The sequence below is a fragment of the Mobula birostris genome, chromosome 6, assembly GCF_030028105.1.
Source record: "Mobula birostris isolate sMobBir1 chromosome 6, sMobBir1.hap1, whole genome shotgun sequence".
Taxonomy (NCBI): Eukaryota; Metazoa; Chordata; class Chondrichthyes; order Myliobatiformes; family Myliobatidae; genus Mobula; species Mobula birostris.
The window spans coordinates 178,796,146-178,815,281 of NC_092375.1; the positions used below are offsets into that span (position 1 = coordinate 178,796,146).

A 19,136-nucleotide genomic window follows, 5' to 3' on the forward strand; every position below is an offset into this window, starting at 1 on the left:
CTTATACCCCTTCCAACAGTATGGCTCCTGTTTGGGGTATATTCCTTCTCTTGCTGTTTTTGTTTCTCCACTCAAAATAGATTCAATATCTTCTGAGGCTAGATCATCTCTCAAAACTATATTTACTATCAGAACTACTGCAGCAACGTTTTGTGAACTATCCTTTAACATTAATTGTCTACCTTTAATCCATTTGCAACTATATTTATGTAGTGGCTGTCAGATCAACTCTACTTACTTCTATTGGTGCTGTTAGGTCATCAACATTATTATGAATGCTTTGTACATTAAGATACATAGCCTTGGGCTTATATTCTTGCCAATGCTAATCATCTTGTCTTTTTTAAGGATGTGCCCTATTGGTCTCTTGCCTTTGATTTCCCTGTTTTTTGCTTTTACATTCTATTGTTTTCTTTCATTTCTGTCATTTGTCAACCTGCTTAAGTTCCCATGGTGAAGAGAAGTTGAAGAAGAGATTGTTCCACTGTAGCATAGCCAGAAAGATATGGAGGTACAAAATACTGATGTTAGAGACAGGGTGGTTTTAAGAACATAGGGAAAAAAGGGACAAGCAATTGAGCTGGAGAGTATTGAATGGTTAGACTGCTCATGGTTGAGATCATACAACATGGAAAAAGGTTCTATGGCCCACAAATTCTACATTGACCATCAAACATCATCTACTAATCAATCCTTCATTGATCCCATTTTATTTCTCCCATGAAGGTCTCCTCTATGACAAATATATGCCTATTTACCATTTACCTTCTTAAGGGCTTTTTACACCTGGGTATTTGTTTCAGTGACTAGTTTATAGGACATCCAGATCCCTTTGAATATAACTACTAGTTAAGCAAAACTGCCTTTCAATTTTTTTCTAGCAAGGTAGATAACTTCACACTTATTTACATTTTAGAACATAGAACATAGAAATCTACAGCACATTACAGGCCCTTTGGCCCACAATGTTGTGCGGACCATGTAACTTACTCTAGAAACTGCCTAGGATTCCCCTAGCACATAGTCCTCTACTTTTCTAAGCTCCAGGTACCTATCTAAGAGGCTTTTAAAAGACCCTATTGTATCCACTTCCACCACTGCCGCCGGCAGTGCATTCAACGCACCCACCACTCTCTGTGTGAAAAAGTTATCCCTGACATCCCCTCGGTACCTATTTTCCAAGCACCTTAAAATTATACCCCTCTTGCTAGCCATTTCAGCCCTGGGAAAAAGCCTCTGGCTATCCACACGATCGATGCCCCTCATCATCTTATGTACCTCTATCAGGTTACCTCTCATCCTCTGTCACTCCAAGGAGAAAAAGCAGAGTTCACTCAACCTATTCTCATAAGGTATACTCTCCAATCCAGGAAACATCCTTGTAAATCTCCTTTGCACTCTCCCTATAGTATCCACGTCCTTCCTGTAGTGAAGTGACCAGAACTGAACACAGTACTCCAAGTGGGGTCTTACCAGGGTCTTATATAGCCGTAACATTACCTCACAACTCTTGAACTCAATCCCACAGTTGATGAATACCAATACACCATATGCCTTCTTAACAACACTGTCAACCTGCGCAGCAGCTTTGAGTGTCCTATGGACATGGACCCCAAGATCTTTCAGATCCCCCATACTGCCAAGAGTCTTACCATTAACATTACATTCTGTCTTTAAACTTGACCTACCAAAATGAACCACTTCACACCTATCTCGGTTGAAGTCCATCTGCTGCTTCTCAGACCAGTTCTGCATTCTATCGATGACCTGCTGTAACATCTGACAACCCTCCAGACTATCCACAACACCCCACCTTTTGTGTCATCAGCAAACTTACTAACCCACCCTTCTACCTCTTCATCCAGGTCATTTATAAAAATCACAGAGGAGGGGTCCCAGAACAGTTCCCTGTGGAATACCACTGGTCACTGCCGCCATGCAGAATACACACCATCTACAACCACTCTTTCCCTTCTGTGGGAACGCCAATTCTGGATCCACAAGGCAAGGTCTCCTTGGATCCCATATCTCCTTACTTTCTGAAGGAACCTTGTATGGGTAACCTTATCAAATGCCTTACTGAAATCCATATACACTCCATCCACTGCTCTACCTTCATCAATGTGTTTTGTTACACCTTCAAAGAATTCAGTCAGGCTTGTAAGGCACGACCTGCTCTTGACAAAGCCACGCTGACTATCCCTAATCAGATTATGTCTCTCCAAATGTTTGTAAATCCTGCCTCTCATGATCTTCTCCAACAACTTGCCCACCACTGAAGTCAGATTCACTGGTCTATAATTTCCTGAGTTATCTCTACTCCCTTTCTTGAACAAGGGAACAAGGGAACAACATTTTCAACCCTCCAATCCTCCGGTACTTCTCCCGTCCCTACTGATGATGCAAAGATCATCACAAGAGGCTCAGCAATCTCATTCTTCGCTTCCCACAGTAGCCTGGGGTATATCTCATCTGGTCCCTGTGACTTACCTAACTTAATGCTTTTCAAAAGCTCCAGCACATCCTATTTCTTAATGTCTATATGCTCAAGTGTTTCAGTCCATTGTAAGTCATCCCTACAATTGCCAAGGTCTTTTTCCCCGGTGAGTACTGAAGCAAAGTGTTCATTACATACCTCCGCTACCTCCTCCAGCTCCATGCACACGTTTCCACTGTAGCACCTGAGTGGTCCTATTCTCACATGGCTCTTTCTCTTGCTCTTCACATATTTATAGAGTGCTTTGGGGCTTTCCTTAATTCTGCTCACCAAGGCCTTCTCATGGCCCGTTCTAGTTCTCCTAATTCCATTCTTAGCAACCATGTAATTTTTAGAGCTCTAACAGTACCTAGTTTCTTGAACCTTCTGTAGGCTTTTCTTTTCTTCTTAACTAGATTTTCTACATCCTTTGTACACCATGGTTCTTTAACCCTATCATCCTTTCCCTGCCTCAATGGAACATACCTATGCAGAACTCCATGCAAATGTTCCCTGAATATTTGCCACATTTCTGTTGTGCATTTCCCTGAGAACATCTGTTCCCAATTTATGCTCACAAGTTCCTGCCTTATAGCATCATATTTCCTCCTACCCCAATCAAATGTTTTCCCAAATTGTCTGCTCCTATCCCTCTCCAGCACTATGGTGAGGAGATAGAGTTGTGGTTACTACCTCCAAAATGCTCTCCCACTGAAAGATCTGACACCTGACCAGGTCCATTTCCCAATACCAGATCAAGCACAACCTTTCCTCTAGTTGGCTTATCTACACATTGTGTCAGGAAACTTTCCTGAACACACCTAATAAACTCCACCCCATCTAAACCCCTTGCGCTAAGGAGATGCCAATCAATATTAGGAAAGTTAAAATCACCTATCACAACAACCCTATTATTATTGCACCATTCCAGAATCTGCCTCCCTATCTGCTCCTCAATATCCCCGTTACTGTTGGGAGGGGGGGTGTCTATAAAAACACCCAGTAAAGTTATTGCCTCTTTCCTGTTTTTGATTTCCACCCACACTGACTCAGTAGACCATCCCTCCATGACTTCCTCCTTTTCTGCAGCCGTGACACTATCCCTAATTAGCAATGACATGCCCCCACCTCTTTTGCCTGCCTCTCTATTCTTTTTGAAACATCGAAAGCCTGGCACACTCAGGAGCCATTCCTGCTCCTGAGACATCCAAGTCTCAGTAATGGCCACAACGTCATAGTTTCACGTATTGATCCACGCTCTAATTTTATTAAATCTGTTATGTATCTGCCCACTCATTCAACTTGCCTAAATTTTGAGGAGTCTTTGCATCCTGTTCACAAGTCACAATTCCACAGAATTTACGACATCAGCTACTTAGCAATACTACATTTTGTTCACTCATCCGTATCATTGATGTACATGATGAATAATTGGGTCCCAAGTACTGATCCTTATGTTGTCCCACGAGTCACTACTGAGACAGAGGAAGTCCCATTTATTCCCATGCTGTTCTTCGTCTGATAACCAGTTTTCAATTCATGCCAGATATTACCTTAAGTATTATGTGCTTCAATAACATCTTATATGGAATCTAATCAAAGACTTTCTTAATCAAAGGCATGGTCTGGCAACCAAGTAAGATACAAGAGGTCCAGGTATGATCTCCGGAGAGCCACCTCATGTGCAAAGTTGCAACTTCAAAACAAACCAGAGCCACTGGAGAATGCTCGAAAGCTGTGGCTGTCATGGCCTGAATTAAAAAGTAGTGATGAATCAGCACAAAGGAGCTTGATTGACAATCCAGCTGAGTGATGGCACAACAACAACCTCTTACTCTTTCGATATTTTTTGTTAGCTTCTAAATAGAAGAATGCAGAGTACAAGAAAATATACATAGAGGTTGAAAAAAACAACTACCAATTACATTATATCTATTCATAATAACAATCTCGTTACCCCATATTCATGTAGGTTAGTCAAAATTATATTGAAATATACTAATTTATTACAAAAAAGTCTAACCCCTACCAAGACCGAAGCTGTTTAAGAAGAAAAAAAGGTAACATACCTTCTCGTATAATAAAAATTAATAATAGCCAACATCTAAATTTAAACAACGAATTGAGGGTTTTGAAAGTTTTGAAAATAACTCAGAAAGGGTCCCAACAGTGATTGAAAGTCTTGACGAGATTCAGAAATTGAACAACAAATCTTCTCTAAATCTAAGCATGACATAACGTCGCATAACCATTGAGTATGAGTAGGAGGAGAAACATCTTTCCATTTAAACAAAAGCACCCTCCTAGCTATAAGAGATCTAAAGGCCAAAATATGTAAATCAGATGTCTTCCACTTGATATGTTGTCCTGCAACAATACCGAATAGGGCCATCAGAGGATTCGGCTTAAAACTGACTTTGAAAAGTAAAGAAGAAGCTTGAAAAACTTCCTTCCAATACTTTTCAAGACATGGACAAGTCCAAAACACAACTGCTTACTCAATGTCAGCAAGACCAAGGAGATGATTATTAACTTCAGGAGGAGGAAACTGAAGGTCCATGAACCAGTCTTCATCGGGGGATAGGAGGTGGAGAGGATCAGCCCTTTAAATTCCTCAGTTATCATTTCAGAGGATCTGTCCTGAGCCCAGCATGTAAGTGTAATTATGAAGAAAGCACAGCTGCACCTCTACGTCCTTCGGAGTTTGCAAAGATTTGGCATGACAAAAACTTCAACAAAATTCTATAGATGTGTGGTGGAGAGAATATTGACTGGCTGCATCAGAGCCTGGTATGGAAACAGCAATGCCCTCGAACTGAAAACCATACAAAAAGTAGTGGATACTGCCCAGAGCCTGGTTAAGCCCTCCCCACTACTACACGAGTGCTGTTGCAGGAAAGCAGCATCCACCATCAAGGATCCCCACCACACAGGCGATGCTTTCTTCTTGTTTCTGCCATCAGGAACAAGCTACAGGAACATCTAAAACACCCCTATCTTCAGATGATGCATCTTCTAGCTGAAGCTATGGATGTCAATGAATTAATTTACATGAATGGTGGCATCAAAACACCATTCCATACTCAACCAACCAGGGAGAGGCCTAATCTCCTTCTGGGTGGACAGAAATGATGTGACCTTCGGCAAGTCCCATTGAAAAGGTTTATGTGTCTATATCAGTGAGAACTGGTTGTGATCACCTGGGTAGTAATAGCCCTTGGCTCACCCCAGATAGAGCTTTTCATGGTGAAGTACGGGTCCTTCTACTTGCCAAGCTGTTCACTGCCATTATCATTACTGCAGTTCACATTCTGCAGCCACCCCCCCCCCCCGGGCTGGGGAAATGCTGTAAAAGTTCTACAGCACAATCTGCAACCTCAAATCCACTCGCCCCGATGGTGTCTTCTTTGTTGATGTGACTTCAATCATGCTAACTTAAAAACAGTCCTGCCAGACTTCTACCAACATGTCAACTTCGCAAACAGATGAGAGAATACATTAGACCTGGTTTATACCAACATTCATGGAGCCTACAAGGCCATCCCCACCCTCACCTCAGATACTCAGACCACGTATTCGTTACAGGGGATTTGTTAGTTAGAGGAACGGACAGGAGGTTCTGTAGGCGAGAATGAGATTCCCAAACGGTATGTTGCCTCCTGGGTGCCAGGGCTCGGGACATCTTGGATCAAGTCCTGATCATTCTTAAGTGGGAGGGTGAACAGCCAGAGGTCGTGGTCCATGTAGGTCCCAATGACATGGGTACGATGACTGACGAGGTTCTGCTCAGGGAGTTCAGGGAGTTAGGTGCTAAATTAAAGCGCAGAGCCTACAGGATTATAATCTCAGGATTGCTACACATGTCATATGCTTATAAGGCCAGAACTAGGAAGATTATACAACTTAACATCTGGCTAAGGAGTTGGTGTAGGAGGAAGAGCATAAGATATTTGGATCATTAGGCTCTCTTCCAGGGAAGGTAGAACCTGTATAGAAGGAATGGTTTGCACCTGAACTGGAGGGAGACTAATACTCTAGCAGGAAGGTTTGTTAATGCTGCGCAGCGGGATTTAAACTAGAGTTACCAGGGTATGGGAACCAGAATGCTAGAGCAATCAGTGAAGAGTTTGTGGAGAAAGATGTTGGTAAGACCTCAGACAAAGTTAGTAATCAAAGTGTTGAGTATGATGTCACTAGTGTCCTGAGCTGCACATATTTTAATGCAAGTAGTATTTTAGGAAAGGTGGATGATAATGCTGAATATGAGGTAGCTGGTTTACAAACACAAACAATGTGGAGTGAGGAAAGGCTGTTGATAGGGCAATATCGAAGTTAACAGGATGAGTTACAACATAAAAAGCAAACAAAATCGAAAAGGGTGAATACAGGATTGGAGGTGTTATATTTGAATGTGCGCAGTATATGGAATAAGGTAGATTAACATGTAGCACAGTCATGTATGATATTGTAGGCATCACTGAGTCATGACTGAAAGAAGATTATAGCTGGGAGCTTAATGTTCAAGGATACCACATTGTATCAAAAGGACAGGCAGAAAGGTGTTGCTCTGTTGGTAAAAAATGAAACCAAATCATTAGAAAGAGGTGACATAGGGTCAGAAGGTATTGAATCATTGAGGATAGAACTAAGGAACTGCAAGGGGAAAAAGTCCCTGATGGGAATTGTATACAGGCCCCCAAACAGTAGTAAGGATGTGATCTACAAATTACAATGGGATATAGAAAATGCATGCCAAAAAGGGCAATGTTGCAACAGTCATAGGGGATTTCAGCATGCAGGTAGAATGGGAAAATCAGGTTGGTGCTGGATTACAGGAGGGGGAATTTCTAGAGTGCCTAGGAGATGGCTTTTTAGAGCAGCTTGTGGTTGAGCCCAGTAGGGGATCAGCTATTCTGGGTTGGGTGTTGTGCAATGAACCAGAATTAATTTGAGAGTTTATGGTAAAAGAACCCTTAGGGGAGAGTGATCATAACACAATTGAATTCGCCCTGAAATTTGAGAAGGAGGAACTAAAGTCAGATGTATCATCTTTACAATGGAGTAAAGATGCCATGTCCAGTCAAGAACCTATCAATCTCTGCCTTAAACACACCCAACAACGTGGCCTCCACAGCTGCATGTGGCAACAAATTCCACAAACTCACCACTCTTTGGCTAAAGAAATTTCTCTGCATCTGCTTTGAAAGGGCGCCCCTCTATCCTGAGGCTGTGCCCCCTTGTCCGAGACTTTCCCACCATGGGAAACATCCTTCCCACATCTACTCTGTCTAGGCCTTTCAACATTCGAAAGCTTTCAATGAGATCCCCCCCTCATCCTTCTGAATCCCACTGAATACAGACGTTCCTCGTATGACTACTTGAAAGATCACTAGTAATGATCTTCCAAGAATCACTGGATTCTGGAATGGTTCCGGAAGACTGGAAAATTGTGTATGTCACTCTTCTCTTCAAGAAGGGAGAGAGGCGAAAGAGAGGAAACTATAGGCCAGATGTTGGAGTCGATTATTAAGGATGAGGTCTCAGTGTACTCAGAGGCACATGACAAAGTAGGCCAAAGAATGCCTTCCCATGCTTCCTCAAGGGAAAATCTTGCCTGACAAATCTGTTGGAATTCTTTGAAGAAATAGCAAGCAGAATAAAAAAAGGAGAATTGATTGATGTTATGTACTTGGATTTTTAGAAGGCCTTTGACAAGGGGCCTCACATGAAGCTGCTTAACTAGCTACAAGCCAATGGTTTTACAGGAAAGATTCTATCATGGGTAAAGCAGTGGCTAATTGGTGGGAGCCAAAGAGTGAGAATAAAGGGAGGTTTTCTGGTTGGCTGCCAGTGACTAGTGGTGTTCCACAAGGGTCTGTGTTGGGATGAATTATTTTTTCATTATGTCAATGTAAATTGTATATGTCAATGGATGATGGAATTGACGGCCTTGTTGCAAAGTTTGCGGATGATATGAAGATTGGTGGAGGAACGGGCAGTTTTGAGGAAGTAGAGAGGCTACAGAAGGACTTAGATTAGGAGAATGGTTATAGAAGTGAGAGATGGAAAATAGCATTGGGAAGTGTATGGACATGTACTTTGGTAGAAGAAATGAAAGGGTTGACAATTTTCTAAATGGCAAGAAAATAAATAAATTGAGGCACAATGGGACTTGGGAGTCCTTGTGCAGGATTCCCCAAAGGTTAATCTGCAGGTTGAGTCTATGCTGAGGAAGGCAAATGCAATGTTAGCATTCATTTCAAGTGGACTAGAATATAAAAACAAGGATGTAATGTTGAGACTTTATAAAGCACTGGTCAGGCCTCACGGAGTACTGTGAGCAGTTTCAAGCCTCATATCTCAGAAAGGATGTGCTGAAACTGGAGAGGGTTGAAAAGAGGTTCATGAAAATGATTCCAGGATTGAAAGGCTTGTCATATAAAGAGCAATTGATGGTTCTAGGCTTGTATTCACTCTTTTTCAGAAGAATTAGGGGTGACCTAATTGAAACCTATCAAATGTTGAAAGGCCTTGATAGAATGGATGTGGAGAGGATGTTTTCTATGTTGGGAAAGTCTAAGACCAGAGGACACAGCCTCAGAATAGAGGAGCATCCTTTTGGAATGGGGATGAGGAGGAATTTCTTTAGCCAGAGAGTGGCGATCCTGTGGAATTCTTTGCCACAGACAGCTGTGGATGCCAAGTCTTTATGTACATTTAAGGCAGAGATTGATAGATTCTTGGTTGGCTAGGGCATGAAGGGATATGGGGAGAAGGCAGGAGATTGGGACTGAGAGGAAATTTGGATCAGCCATGATGAAATAGTGGAGCAGGCTCAATGGGCCATATGGCTTAATTATGCTCCTATTTTGTGGTCTTATATCCATTTTGCTAATCTGTGAATAGAGACCACTGGTTAAATGAGTCAAACTAGTTCACAGGGAGACCAGGATCTTGCCAGAAGGTGCCACCTCAGTGCTGGGTGACAGCTTCAAAAGGACAGACTGGAGAATATTCAGGGAGGAGGCAACCTACATTCATCATATCAACATTGATAAATATGCGGGATCGGTGACTAGCTACATAGGAAAGTGCATTAAGGATGTAACCACGATTTAGTACTCCACTGCCGGGGAAACCAGACACTGCACTGTGGCTGATTGCAGAGGTTCATGCACTATTTGGGATTGGGATGCTGCCTTCAGATCAGGGGTGGGGGAATGGGGGAGTGGGGGAAAAGGCAAGATGACTCTAAGGTTAGCAAGAGCTTTTAGTCAGAGGCTTTTTCCCAGGGCTGAAATGGTTGCCACAAGAGGACACAGGTTTGAGGTGCTGGGGAGTAGGTACAGAGAAGATGTCGGGGGTAAGTTTTTTTACGCAGAGAGTGGTGAGTGCATGGAATGGACTGATGGCAACGGTGGTGGAGGTGGATACGATAGGGTCTTTTAAGAGACTTTTGGATAGGTACATGGAGCTTAGATAAATAGAGGGCTATGGGTAAGCCGAGGTAATTTCTAAGGTAGGGACATGTTCAGCACAACTTTGTGGGCCGAATGGCCTGTACTATGCTGTAGGTTTTCTATGTTTCTATGTTAAGAGCTGCACTCTCCTGTGCCATCAGGAAGGAAAAGTGTGAGTACGCAAAGAAAACCTACAGGCACTTTTGTGACACCTGGGACATGTGGCGCATGTGGCAATGCATACAAACCATAACCAATTACAAGTCCACCATGCATCTCAACAACAGCGACGGCTCCCTTCCTGAGGATTTGTCCGATTGAATGATGTGACATCGAGGAAAGCCACCTCTCTTCCCAAGGAACAGGCACCCTGTCTGACCACAGCTAAGGTGAGGAGGAGCTTAGCCAGGGTAAAGTCATGCAAAGCTGCAGGGCTGGACGACATACATGGTCAAGTGCTGAGTGCCTCTCTGAAACAGTCCACAGTCCCTGCAGGCTTCAAGGTAGCCACCATCATTCCGGTGCCCAAGAGAGCAATAATAACTGGCCTAAATGATTACCACCCACTGGTAGCGACTTCAACAATTGTGAAATGCTTTGAGCAGCTGGTAATGGATTATATAAAATCCCACCTTCCAGCTACACTGGTACCTTTCTAGTTCGGCTACCACCCAAACCAGTCCACCGATGATACAATAGCCTCAACCCTCCACTCCATCCTGTCCCAGCTAGAAAATGATGCCAGGATGTTGTTCATCGCCTTCACCTAGGCATTTAACACAATCATCGCTCAGAGGCTGGCAGGTAAACCACCCTCATTGGGACTCAACACCCTCTATGTAACTGCATCTTGGACTTCTTGACAGAAAGATCAAAGTAGGTCTGATTTGGCAGCAATATCTCAAACGCCATCACGCTGAGCACTAGTGCCCCCCCCCCAGGGTTGTGTGCTCAGTCCACTGCTATTCAAGCTGCTGACTCACAAATGCACTGCCAGATTCAGCTCAAAATGTATCAAGTTCACTGATGATACCACAGTGGTTGGTCTCATCAGAAACAATGATGAGTCAGCATACAGAGAGGCTTGTCAAATGGTACAAGAACAACAACCTGAGTCTCAACATGGACAAGACAAAATAGATGATTGTGGACTTCAGGAAGGCACAGGTCGACCACCATCCATCACACGTCAATGGCTTTGCTGTGGAGAAAGTGAAGAGAACAAAGTTCGTTGGTGTGTGCACATAACAGATAATCTAACCTGGACGTAGAAACCTCCTCTCTAGTCTAGAAGGCACAGCAGCGTCTACATTTTTCAAGGAGATTGAGATGTGAAAGACTCCCCACCCTCATTCAAACAACTTTCTACAGCAGCACCATCGAGATTATCACATCTGGCTGCATCATTGTGTGGTATGGAAGCTGCAAGGCATTGGACCGCAAGACCCTACAGAGGACAGTAATAACTGCTGAAAGGATCATCAGGGTTTCCCTCCCTCCTATGTGTGACATTTTCTGGAAGTGTTGCAGAAAAAGGGCCAGAAGTATTATTGAGGATTCTTACCATCCATCCCACAATATCTTTGACCCACTATCATCAGAAAGGAGCTACAGAAGCATCAGGACTAGGACTGCCTGACTGGGTAGCAGCTTCTTCCCTCAGGTTATGAGACTAATGAAAACTCATCCACCACGGAGGTCTCATCACTAGGACAGCGAGCTGTTTACTTCATGTTTACTGTTTACCTGTACTATGCTTTACGACATGCATTTTGAATTATATTTTGTTAACTTATTTACAGTATATGGTTTATGTGCTATGTGTGATATATGGGGCGTGAGTGCACTGTGGGACAGAGAACTTTATTTCATTTAGTTGTATATATGTATAGTCAGATGACAATAAACCTGAACTTGAACTTCAACTTACAAGGAAGTTGTGGAGCTCTGTTTAAAATTTTTAAAATACTTTGCAGTATAAACCATAAGACCATAAGACATAGGAGCAGAATTTGCCCATTCAGCCCATCGAGTCTGCCCCGCCATTCCATCCTGGCTGATCCCGGATCCCCACTCAACCCCTTACACCTGCCTTTTTGCCATAACTTTTGCTGCCCTGAGCAATCAGGAAACTATCAATTTTCACTCGAAATATACCCAAGGTCTTGGCCTCCACAGCTGTCTGTGGCAGAGTATTCCACAGATTCACTTCTCTCTGGCTAAAAATATTCCTCCTTACCTCTATGCTAAAGGGTCGCCCCTCAAGTTTGAGGCTGTGCCCTCTAGTTCTGGACACTCCCACCATTAGAAAAATACTCTCCACATTCACCTTATCTAGTCCTTTCAATATTCAGTCGGTTCCAGTGAGATTCCCATGCATTCTTCTAAATTTCAGTGAATACAGGCCCAAAGTTGCCAAACACTCCTCATATGTTAACCCCTTCATTCCCGGAATCTTCCTCGTGAACCTTCTCCGGATTCCCTCCAATGACAATACATCCTTTCTAAGATATGGAGCCCAAAACTATTAACAACACTCCAAGTGCAGTTTAACAAGTGTCTTATAAAGCCTCAGCATTATCTCCTTGTTTTTATATTCTATTCTCCTTGAAATGAATGTCAACATTGCATTTGCCTTCTTTACCACAGACTCAACCTGTAAATTAACCTTCTGGGAGTCTTGCACGAGGACTCCTAAGTCCCTTTGTACCTCTGATATTTGAATTTTCTACCCATTTAGGTAATAGTCTACACGTCCTTTTACTAAAATGCATTTTTATGCATTTCCCAACACTGTATCCCATCTGCCATTTTTTGCCCATATTTCCAATTTGTCTAAGTCCTTCTGCAATTGCATTGCTTCCTCAGCACTATCTACCTCTCCACCTACCTTCGTATCATCAGCAGACTTTGCTACAAGCCCAACCTTTTTTGCACTGCGGACCGGTTTAATATTGACAATATTCTTGCGGACCGGCTGACCGGGGGGGTGGAGGGGGGGCATAGTGGTGCCAACGGACAAGAGTAACAGTCAAATACGTTGTGTTTACCCCGAGAAAGACTACCATGACCATGAAGCCTTGCGCAGGCACCTGTGTGCGCATGCGTGCCTTGCGCATGCGTGTACTTGCCAATTTTTTTCTATAAATCGTTGCTGCCGATTCTGTTCTGGGGGGTGGGGGGGAGGTGTTAATCACGACCGGAATATAGGTGATAAGTGGCTAATACACTCAATTTCGTTTCTAAAAAGGTTTATCTAACGCATTTAATATTAAACCCAGAGCGCATATTTTCCTCGCATGAATATAGTGAAAAGTCAATTATCAGGGGAGGACAGGGAAGCTTGATGTAAGTGTTGAACGAACTTCCAGTAGAAGTGGTAGAGGCAGGTTCGATATTGTCATTTAAAGAAAAATTGGATAGGTATATGGACAGGAAAGGAATGGATAGTGATGGGATGAGTGTAGGTCGGTGGGACTAGGTGAGAGTAGCGTTCGGCACGGACTAGAAGAGCAGAGATGGCCTGTTTCCGTGCTGTAATAGTTATATAGTTATATAAGTCACTTATAAGTCAATAGCATCATAACATTTTAAGTAACGTTTGGATATTAAACACACAGCGCATATTTTCCCCATATGAACATATAAAATCATTGCAACACACCAATATCGCTGAATCAGTGGGAGCCCTGGGCTCGTTTCCCTGCAACGAGATGGTGCCATCAAGGGGTGATGGGAGACAGCGATACTCGAAGGGGGTTCCTTATGTCCAGTCTATTCCGCAATTTAGTTTTCGTTGCATTCATTGCAGAGATATGTTGGAAATGGAAGCAATGTTTTCAGTGCTTTCGTGGCTATCTCAGGATATTTAGCCTTGACTTTGATCCAGAATGCCGGCAGAGATGTTATGTCAAACATACTTTTCAGCCCGCCATCACTTGCAAGCTCGAGGAGTAGATCTTCCCGCGCTGACATGGATGACGCGCAGGTAATGACCTTGCATGCGTTCAAGTTCAACAGTGGGCGTGACAGGGAATGAGGAAAGGTGCAGCTGACTCATATCGCCATATCATATCATTTCCTCGCGGCCTGGTAGCACATGCTTTGCGACCCGGTATCAGTCCATGGCCCGGTGGTTGGGGGCCGCTGATCTAAATCATTGGTAAACAATGTGAAAAGTAGCGGACCCACAACTAACTCCTGAGGAACACCACTAGTCACTGGCAGCCAAACAGAAAAGGCCCCCTTTTTTCCCACTTACTTCCTCCTGCCTGTCAGCCATTCCTCTATCCATGCTGGTACCTTTCCTGTGGCACCTTATCAAATGCCTTCTGAAAATCCAAGAAAATGACATCCACTGCCTCTCCTTTGTCCACCCTGCTTGTTACTTCCATGAAGAACTCTAATAGATTTGTCATGCAAATTTCCCTTTACAGAAACCATTCTGACTTTGGCTTATTTTATCATTAGTCTCCAAGTACCCCAAAACCTCATCCTTAATAATAGACTCTAACACTTGCCCAACTACTGCGGTTAAGATAACTGGGCTATAATTTCCTTTATTTTGCCTTCCTCCCTTCTTAAAGCATGGAGTGACATTTGCAATTCTCCAGTCCTCTGGAACCATGTCAGGATCTAGTGGTTCTTGAAAAATCATAACCATTACATCCATTATCTTTTCAGCAACCTCTCTCAGGACTTTGGATCACTACATCACTTGGATCAAATGTAGTCCACCTGATCCAAGTGACTTACCCACCTTAAGACCTTACAGTTTGCCTAGAACCTTTTCCTTTGTAATAGCAATGGCACTCATTCCTGCTCCCTGACACCTACGGACCTCTGGCACACTACTAGGGTCTTCCGCAAGGAAGGCTCTATAAACCTGTCCTAGAACTATTCCACATGTCCCTTGACCCAGAGCACTCTGTTACAGTATAACACAGGAGAAGATGGCGACGCGCCTGCGTGTGCACAGCCCTCCGGTGAAAAATGATATCCTATCTGTTAAATAGGGGCCGTGGACAATTCTGATTTGATGGAGAATGGACGTGAAAGCACAGAGGAACATCTGGAGAAATTTCTGAAACGCCTGTTCACTGCTGTCGTTACTGTGTGGTCGGAAATCTTTCAGAGGGCAGGCCTCAAAATCCCCGGCCTTGCCTGCTTTTGGCGACCAAGAAGGAGGTTGAATCATTCGGACAGAGATGGCGCTCAGTACTCGGTGTTGGAGAGCTGATCAGAGCTCGAAGTTTTCGGATGACTCAGAGTCGGATTGTTGTCGGCATGGCAGGGAGAGTTTTTCTTCCTTCTCCCGTCTGCGTGAGATGTGGGACATTTGAGAAACTTTGAACTTGACTGTGCTCATGGACTTCCTCATCAAGTTATGGTATTGTTACACTGTTGTAACTATATGTTATAATTATGTGGTTTTGTCAGTTTTTTCAGTCTTGGTCTGTCCTGCGTTTTGTGATATCACCCCGGAGGAAATAATGTATCATTTCTTAATGCATGCATTATTAAATGGCAATAAAAGAGGACTACATGTCTTTATAATCTTAAAAAAATAGTAGCTCTCAGATTTACTGCTTTGGTTCAATTTAAAAAAAAAACTGGCTGATTGATTGCCAACCTGAACCTTGAAATAATATACTCCTTAATTACAATAGTCAACAGCCAATGAGAACCCACTTACGTGAAAGAGGTCTTGATTTTCTTAACAAAAAGCAATTTTTAAAAGTAATCTGGTGAATAAGGACCTCCTAATGTCCCATAAATCTAGTGTTAGGAGGTATTATTTCATATTTTTGAAATATTTCATATCATACTTCAAAGTTAGAATTTTCAGAAAAGCCTTTATGCTTTAGGAAGTTCATTTCATTTAAATAGCACAATACATTTTGAGTAAATGTGAATCTATTTAACCTTCCAGAATGAGAAGGAATCTACCTTTCAGATGTAGAATTCTTGTGGGTGGAGTTAAGAAACTGCAAGGATAAAAAGACCCTATTGGGAGTTATATTGTAGCCCGGATGTAGGCTAAAGATTATAATGGGAGAGAAAAAGGCATGCAAAAAGGGAGATGTTGCAATAATCATGGGAGATTTTAATATGCAGGTAGATTGAGAAAATCAGGATGGTGCTAGGTCCCAAGAGAGGGAATTTGTAGAATGCCTATGAGATGACTTTCTAGAGCAGCTTGTAATTGAGCCCTTGGAGAAACAGCAATTCTGGATTGGCTGCAATGTAATGACCCAGATTTGCTAAGGGAGCTTAAAGTAAAGGAACCCTTAGGAAGCAATGAACATTATATGATAGAATTCACCCTGCAGTTTGAGGAAGAGAAGCAAAAATTGTATTTATCAGTATTACAGTGAAGCTAAGGGAATTACAGAGGCATGAGAAGGGAGCTGGCCAAAGTTGATTGAAAGGGGACACTAGGAGGGATGATGGCAGAACAGCAATGGCTTGTGTTTCTGGGGCAAATTCAGAAGGTGCAAGAAAGATAACATCCCAAAGACAATGAAATATTCTAAATGGAGAATGGGGCAAATGTGACTGACAAGAGAAATCTATGATAGGACAAAAGCAAAAGAGAGGGCATATAATACAGCAAAAAATACTGGGAAGGTAGAGGATTGGGAAGCTTTTAAAAACCAACAGAAGTCCAATAAAAAACCATAAAGAGGGAAAAGATGAAATAAGAAGGTAAGCTAACCATAATATAAAAGAGGCGACCAAAATTTTTCAGGTATATAATGAGTAAAAGAGAGTCGGGAGTGGGTATCGGATAAATGGAAAATGATGCTAATGTAATGGGGAATAAAGAAATACCGGACAAAAATGGGGAATAAAGAAATACCGGACAAAAATAGTCAGTATTTTGCATCATCTTCACAGTGGAAGACACTAGCAGAATACAAGAGCGTCAGCGTCAGAAGTGAATGCCATTGCTATTACTAAGGAAAAGGTGCTTTGGAAGCTGAAAAGTCTGCAGATAGAAAGGTCACCTATACCAGATGGACTACACCCCAGGGTTCTGAAAGAGACATTATAGAGACATTAGTAATGATCTTTCAATAATCACTAGATTCTGGAATGGTTCCAGAAGACTGGAAAATTGCAAATGTCACTCCACACTTTAAGAAGAGAGAGAGGCCAATGAAAGAAAATTATAAGCCAGTTAACTTGACTTCATTAGTTGGAAGAAGTTGGAGTCTATTCTTAAGGATGAGGTTTCAGGGTACTTGGAGGTACATAATAAAATAGACCATAGTCAGCATGGTTTTCTCAAGGGGAAATCTCAACTGACAAATCTGTGGAATTATTTGAGGAAATAATCAGCAACATAGACAAAGGAGAGCTAGTAGATTTGTTTATTTTGATTTTCAGAAGGCCATTAACTAGGTGTCGCGTATTAGGCTGCTTAACAAGCTAACAGCCCATGGTATTACAGGAAAGGCATTAACATGGTTTAGAGAATTGGCTGACTGGTGGGAAACAAAAAATGGAAATAAAGGGGGCTTTTTCTGGTTGGCTGCCCATGACTAGTGGTGTGCCAAGGGTGTTACTTCTTTTCACATTACATGTCACTGATTTCATGAAGGAATTGATGGCTTTGTGGCCAGTTTGCAGACAATGCGAAGATAGGTGGAGAGGCGGATAGAATTGTGGAAGCAGGGTGGATTGGGGGAATATGCAAAGAAGTGGCAGATGGGAAGTGTAGGGAAGTGTACGGCCATGCATTTTATTAGAAGGAATAACGGTGAAGACTATTATCCAAACATGGAGAAAATTTAAAGATCAGAGATGTAAAGGGACTTGAGTGTCCTTGTGTAGTATCCCCTAAAGGTTACCTTGCAGGTTGAGTTGGTGGTAAGGAAGGAAAACGTAATGTTAACATTCATTTTGAGAGGACTAGAATACAAAAGCAAGGATGTAATGCTGAGGCTTTATCAGAAATTGGTCAGACCCCACTTGGAATATTATGAGCAGTTTTTGGTCCCTTGTCTTAGAAAAGATGTGCTGGCATTGAATAGGGTCCAGAGGTGGTTCAGGAGAATGATCCCAGGAATGAAAGGATTAACATATGAGGAGCATTTGATGGCTCTGGGGCTGTACTCACTGGAGTTTAGAAGAATGAGAGGGGAGGTTCTCATCGAAATCTATTGAATGTTGAAAGACCTCGAAAGAGTGGATGTGGAGAGGATGTTTCCTATGGGGGAGTCTAGGACCAGAGGGCATAGCCTCAGATTTGAGGGCCATCCATTTGGAACAGAGATGAAGAAATGTTCCTTTAGCCAGAGGATGGTGTCTCTGTGGAATTCATTGCTATAGACAGCTGTGCAAGCCAGTTCATTGGGTATGTTTAAAGCAGATGTTGATAGGCTCTTGATTAACCAGAGTATCAAAGGTTAGAGGAAGAAGGCAGGAGAATGGGGTTGAGAGGGATAATAAATCAGACATGATGGAATGGCGGAGAGGACGCAATTGGTGAAATGGCCTAATTCTGTTCCTGTGTCTTATCATCTTATGGTCTAATTCAATGCAGTGGGAGATAATTTATGTACACTTTAAAATAACACCCAGTAACACAGTGCCACAGTATTTTACTAATGGATATGCATACGTATATTTATTGTAATATTCTTGTTAAATTCAATTAAAAATAACTTTCAAATGAACATTTCATGCATAAATCTTACCTAGCTTCCAAAAGTCTTGAATGCTCCTGCCACCATGCTTGCTGATGCTGTTTAATCATTGTATTTTCTTTGTTCGTCTTTGCTGCTTGTAAAATTTTCTGAATCTATACTCAGGATAATAAAAATAAAAAGAATAAGATTCTCCACTTATTATTGGCCAGAGGATAGTGAATCTGTGGAATTCATTGCTACAGACAGCTGTGCAGGCCACTTCATTGGGTATATTTAAAGCAGATGTTAATAGGTTCTTGATTAACCAGAGCATCAAAGGTTAGAGGAAGAAGGCAGGAGAATGGGGTTGAGAGGGATAATAAATCAGACATGATGGAATGGTGGAAAATGGTTGAAACCAACCTCAATCAATAAATCTGGTTTCACTTGATTCGATATTAAGAGATATAATCTCAGGTAACAGCAAGAATGTTACAATTAATAGAGGATGAAAGGGAAAACAGGACAATTAGACTTTTGTTTTTGACTTAAAGAACTTGATCC

The 19,136-nt window shown here is 42.3% G+C and overlaps 1 protein-coding gene across 3 annotated transcripts in view; it reads right to left on the reverse strand.

The window, feature by feature from the left end:
• The window catches only part of LOC140199614 (coiled-coil domain-containing protein 148-like), a 116,241-nt gene that overhangs the window by 61,541 nt on the left and 35,564 nt on the right, over positions 1-19,136 (reverse strand). For all 3 annotated transcript variants that reach the window (XM_072261987.1, XM_072261988.1, XM_072261986.1), the window contains exon 4: positions 18,642-18,745. In XM_072261987.1, coding sequence (XP_072118088.1) covers positions 18,642-18,745 — 104 coding nt within the window. The remainder of the gene's footprint in view (positions 1-18,641; positions 18,746-19,136) is intronic.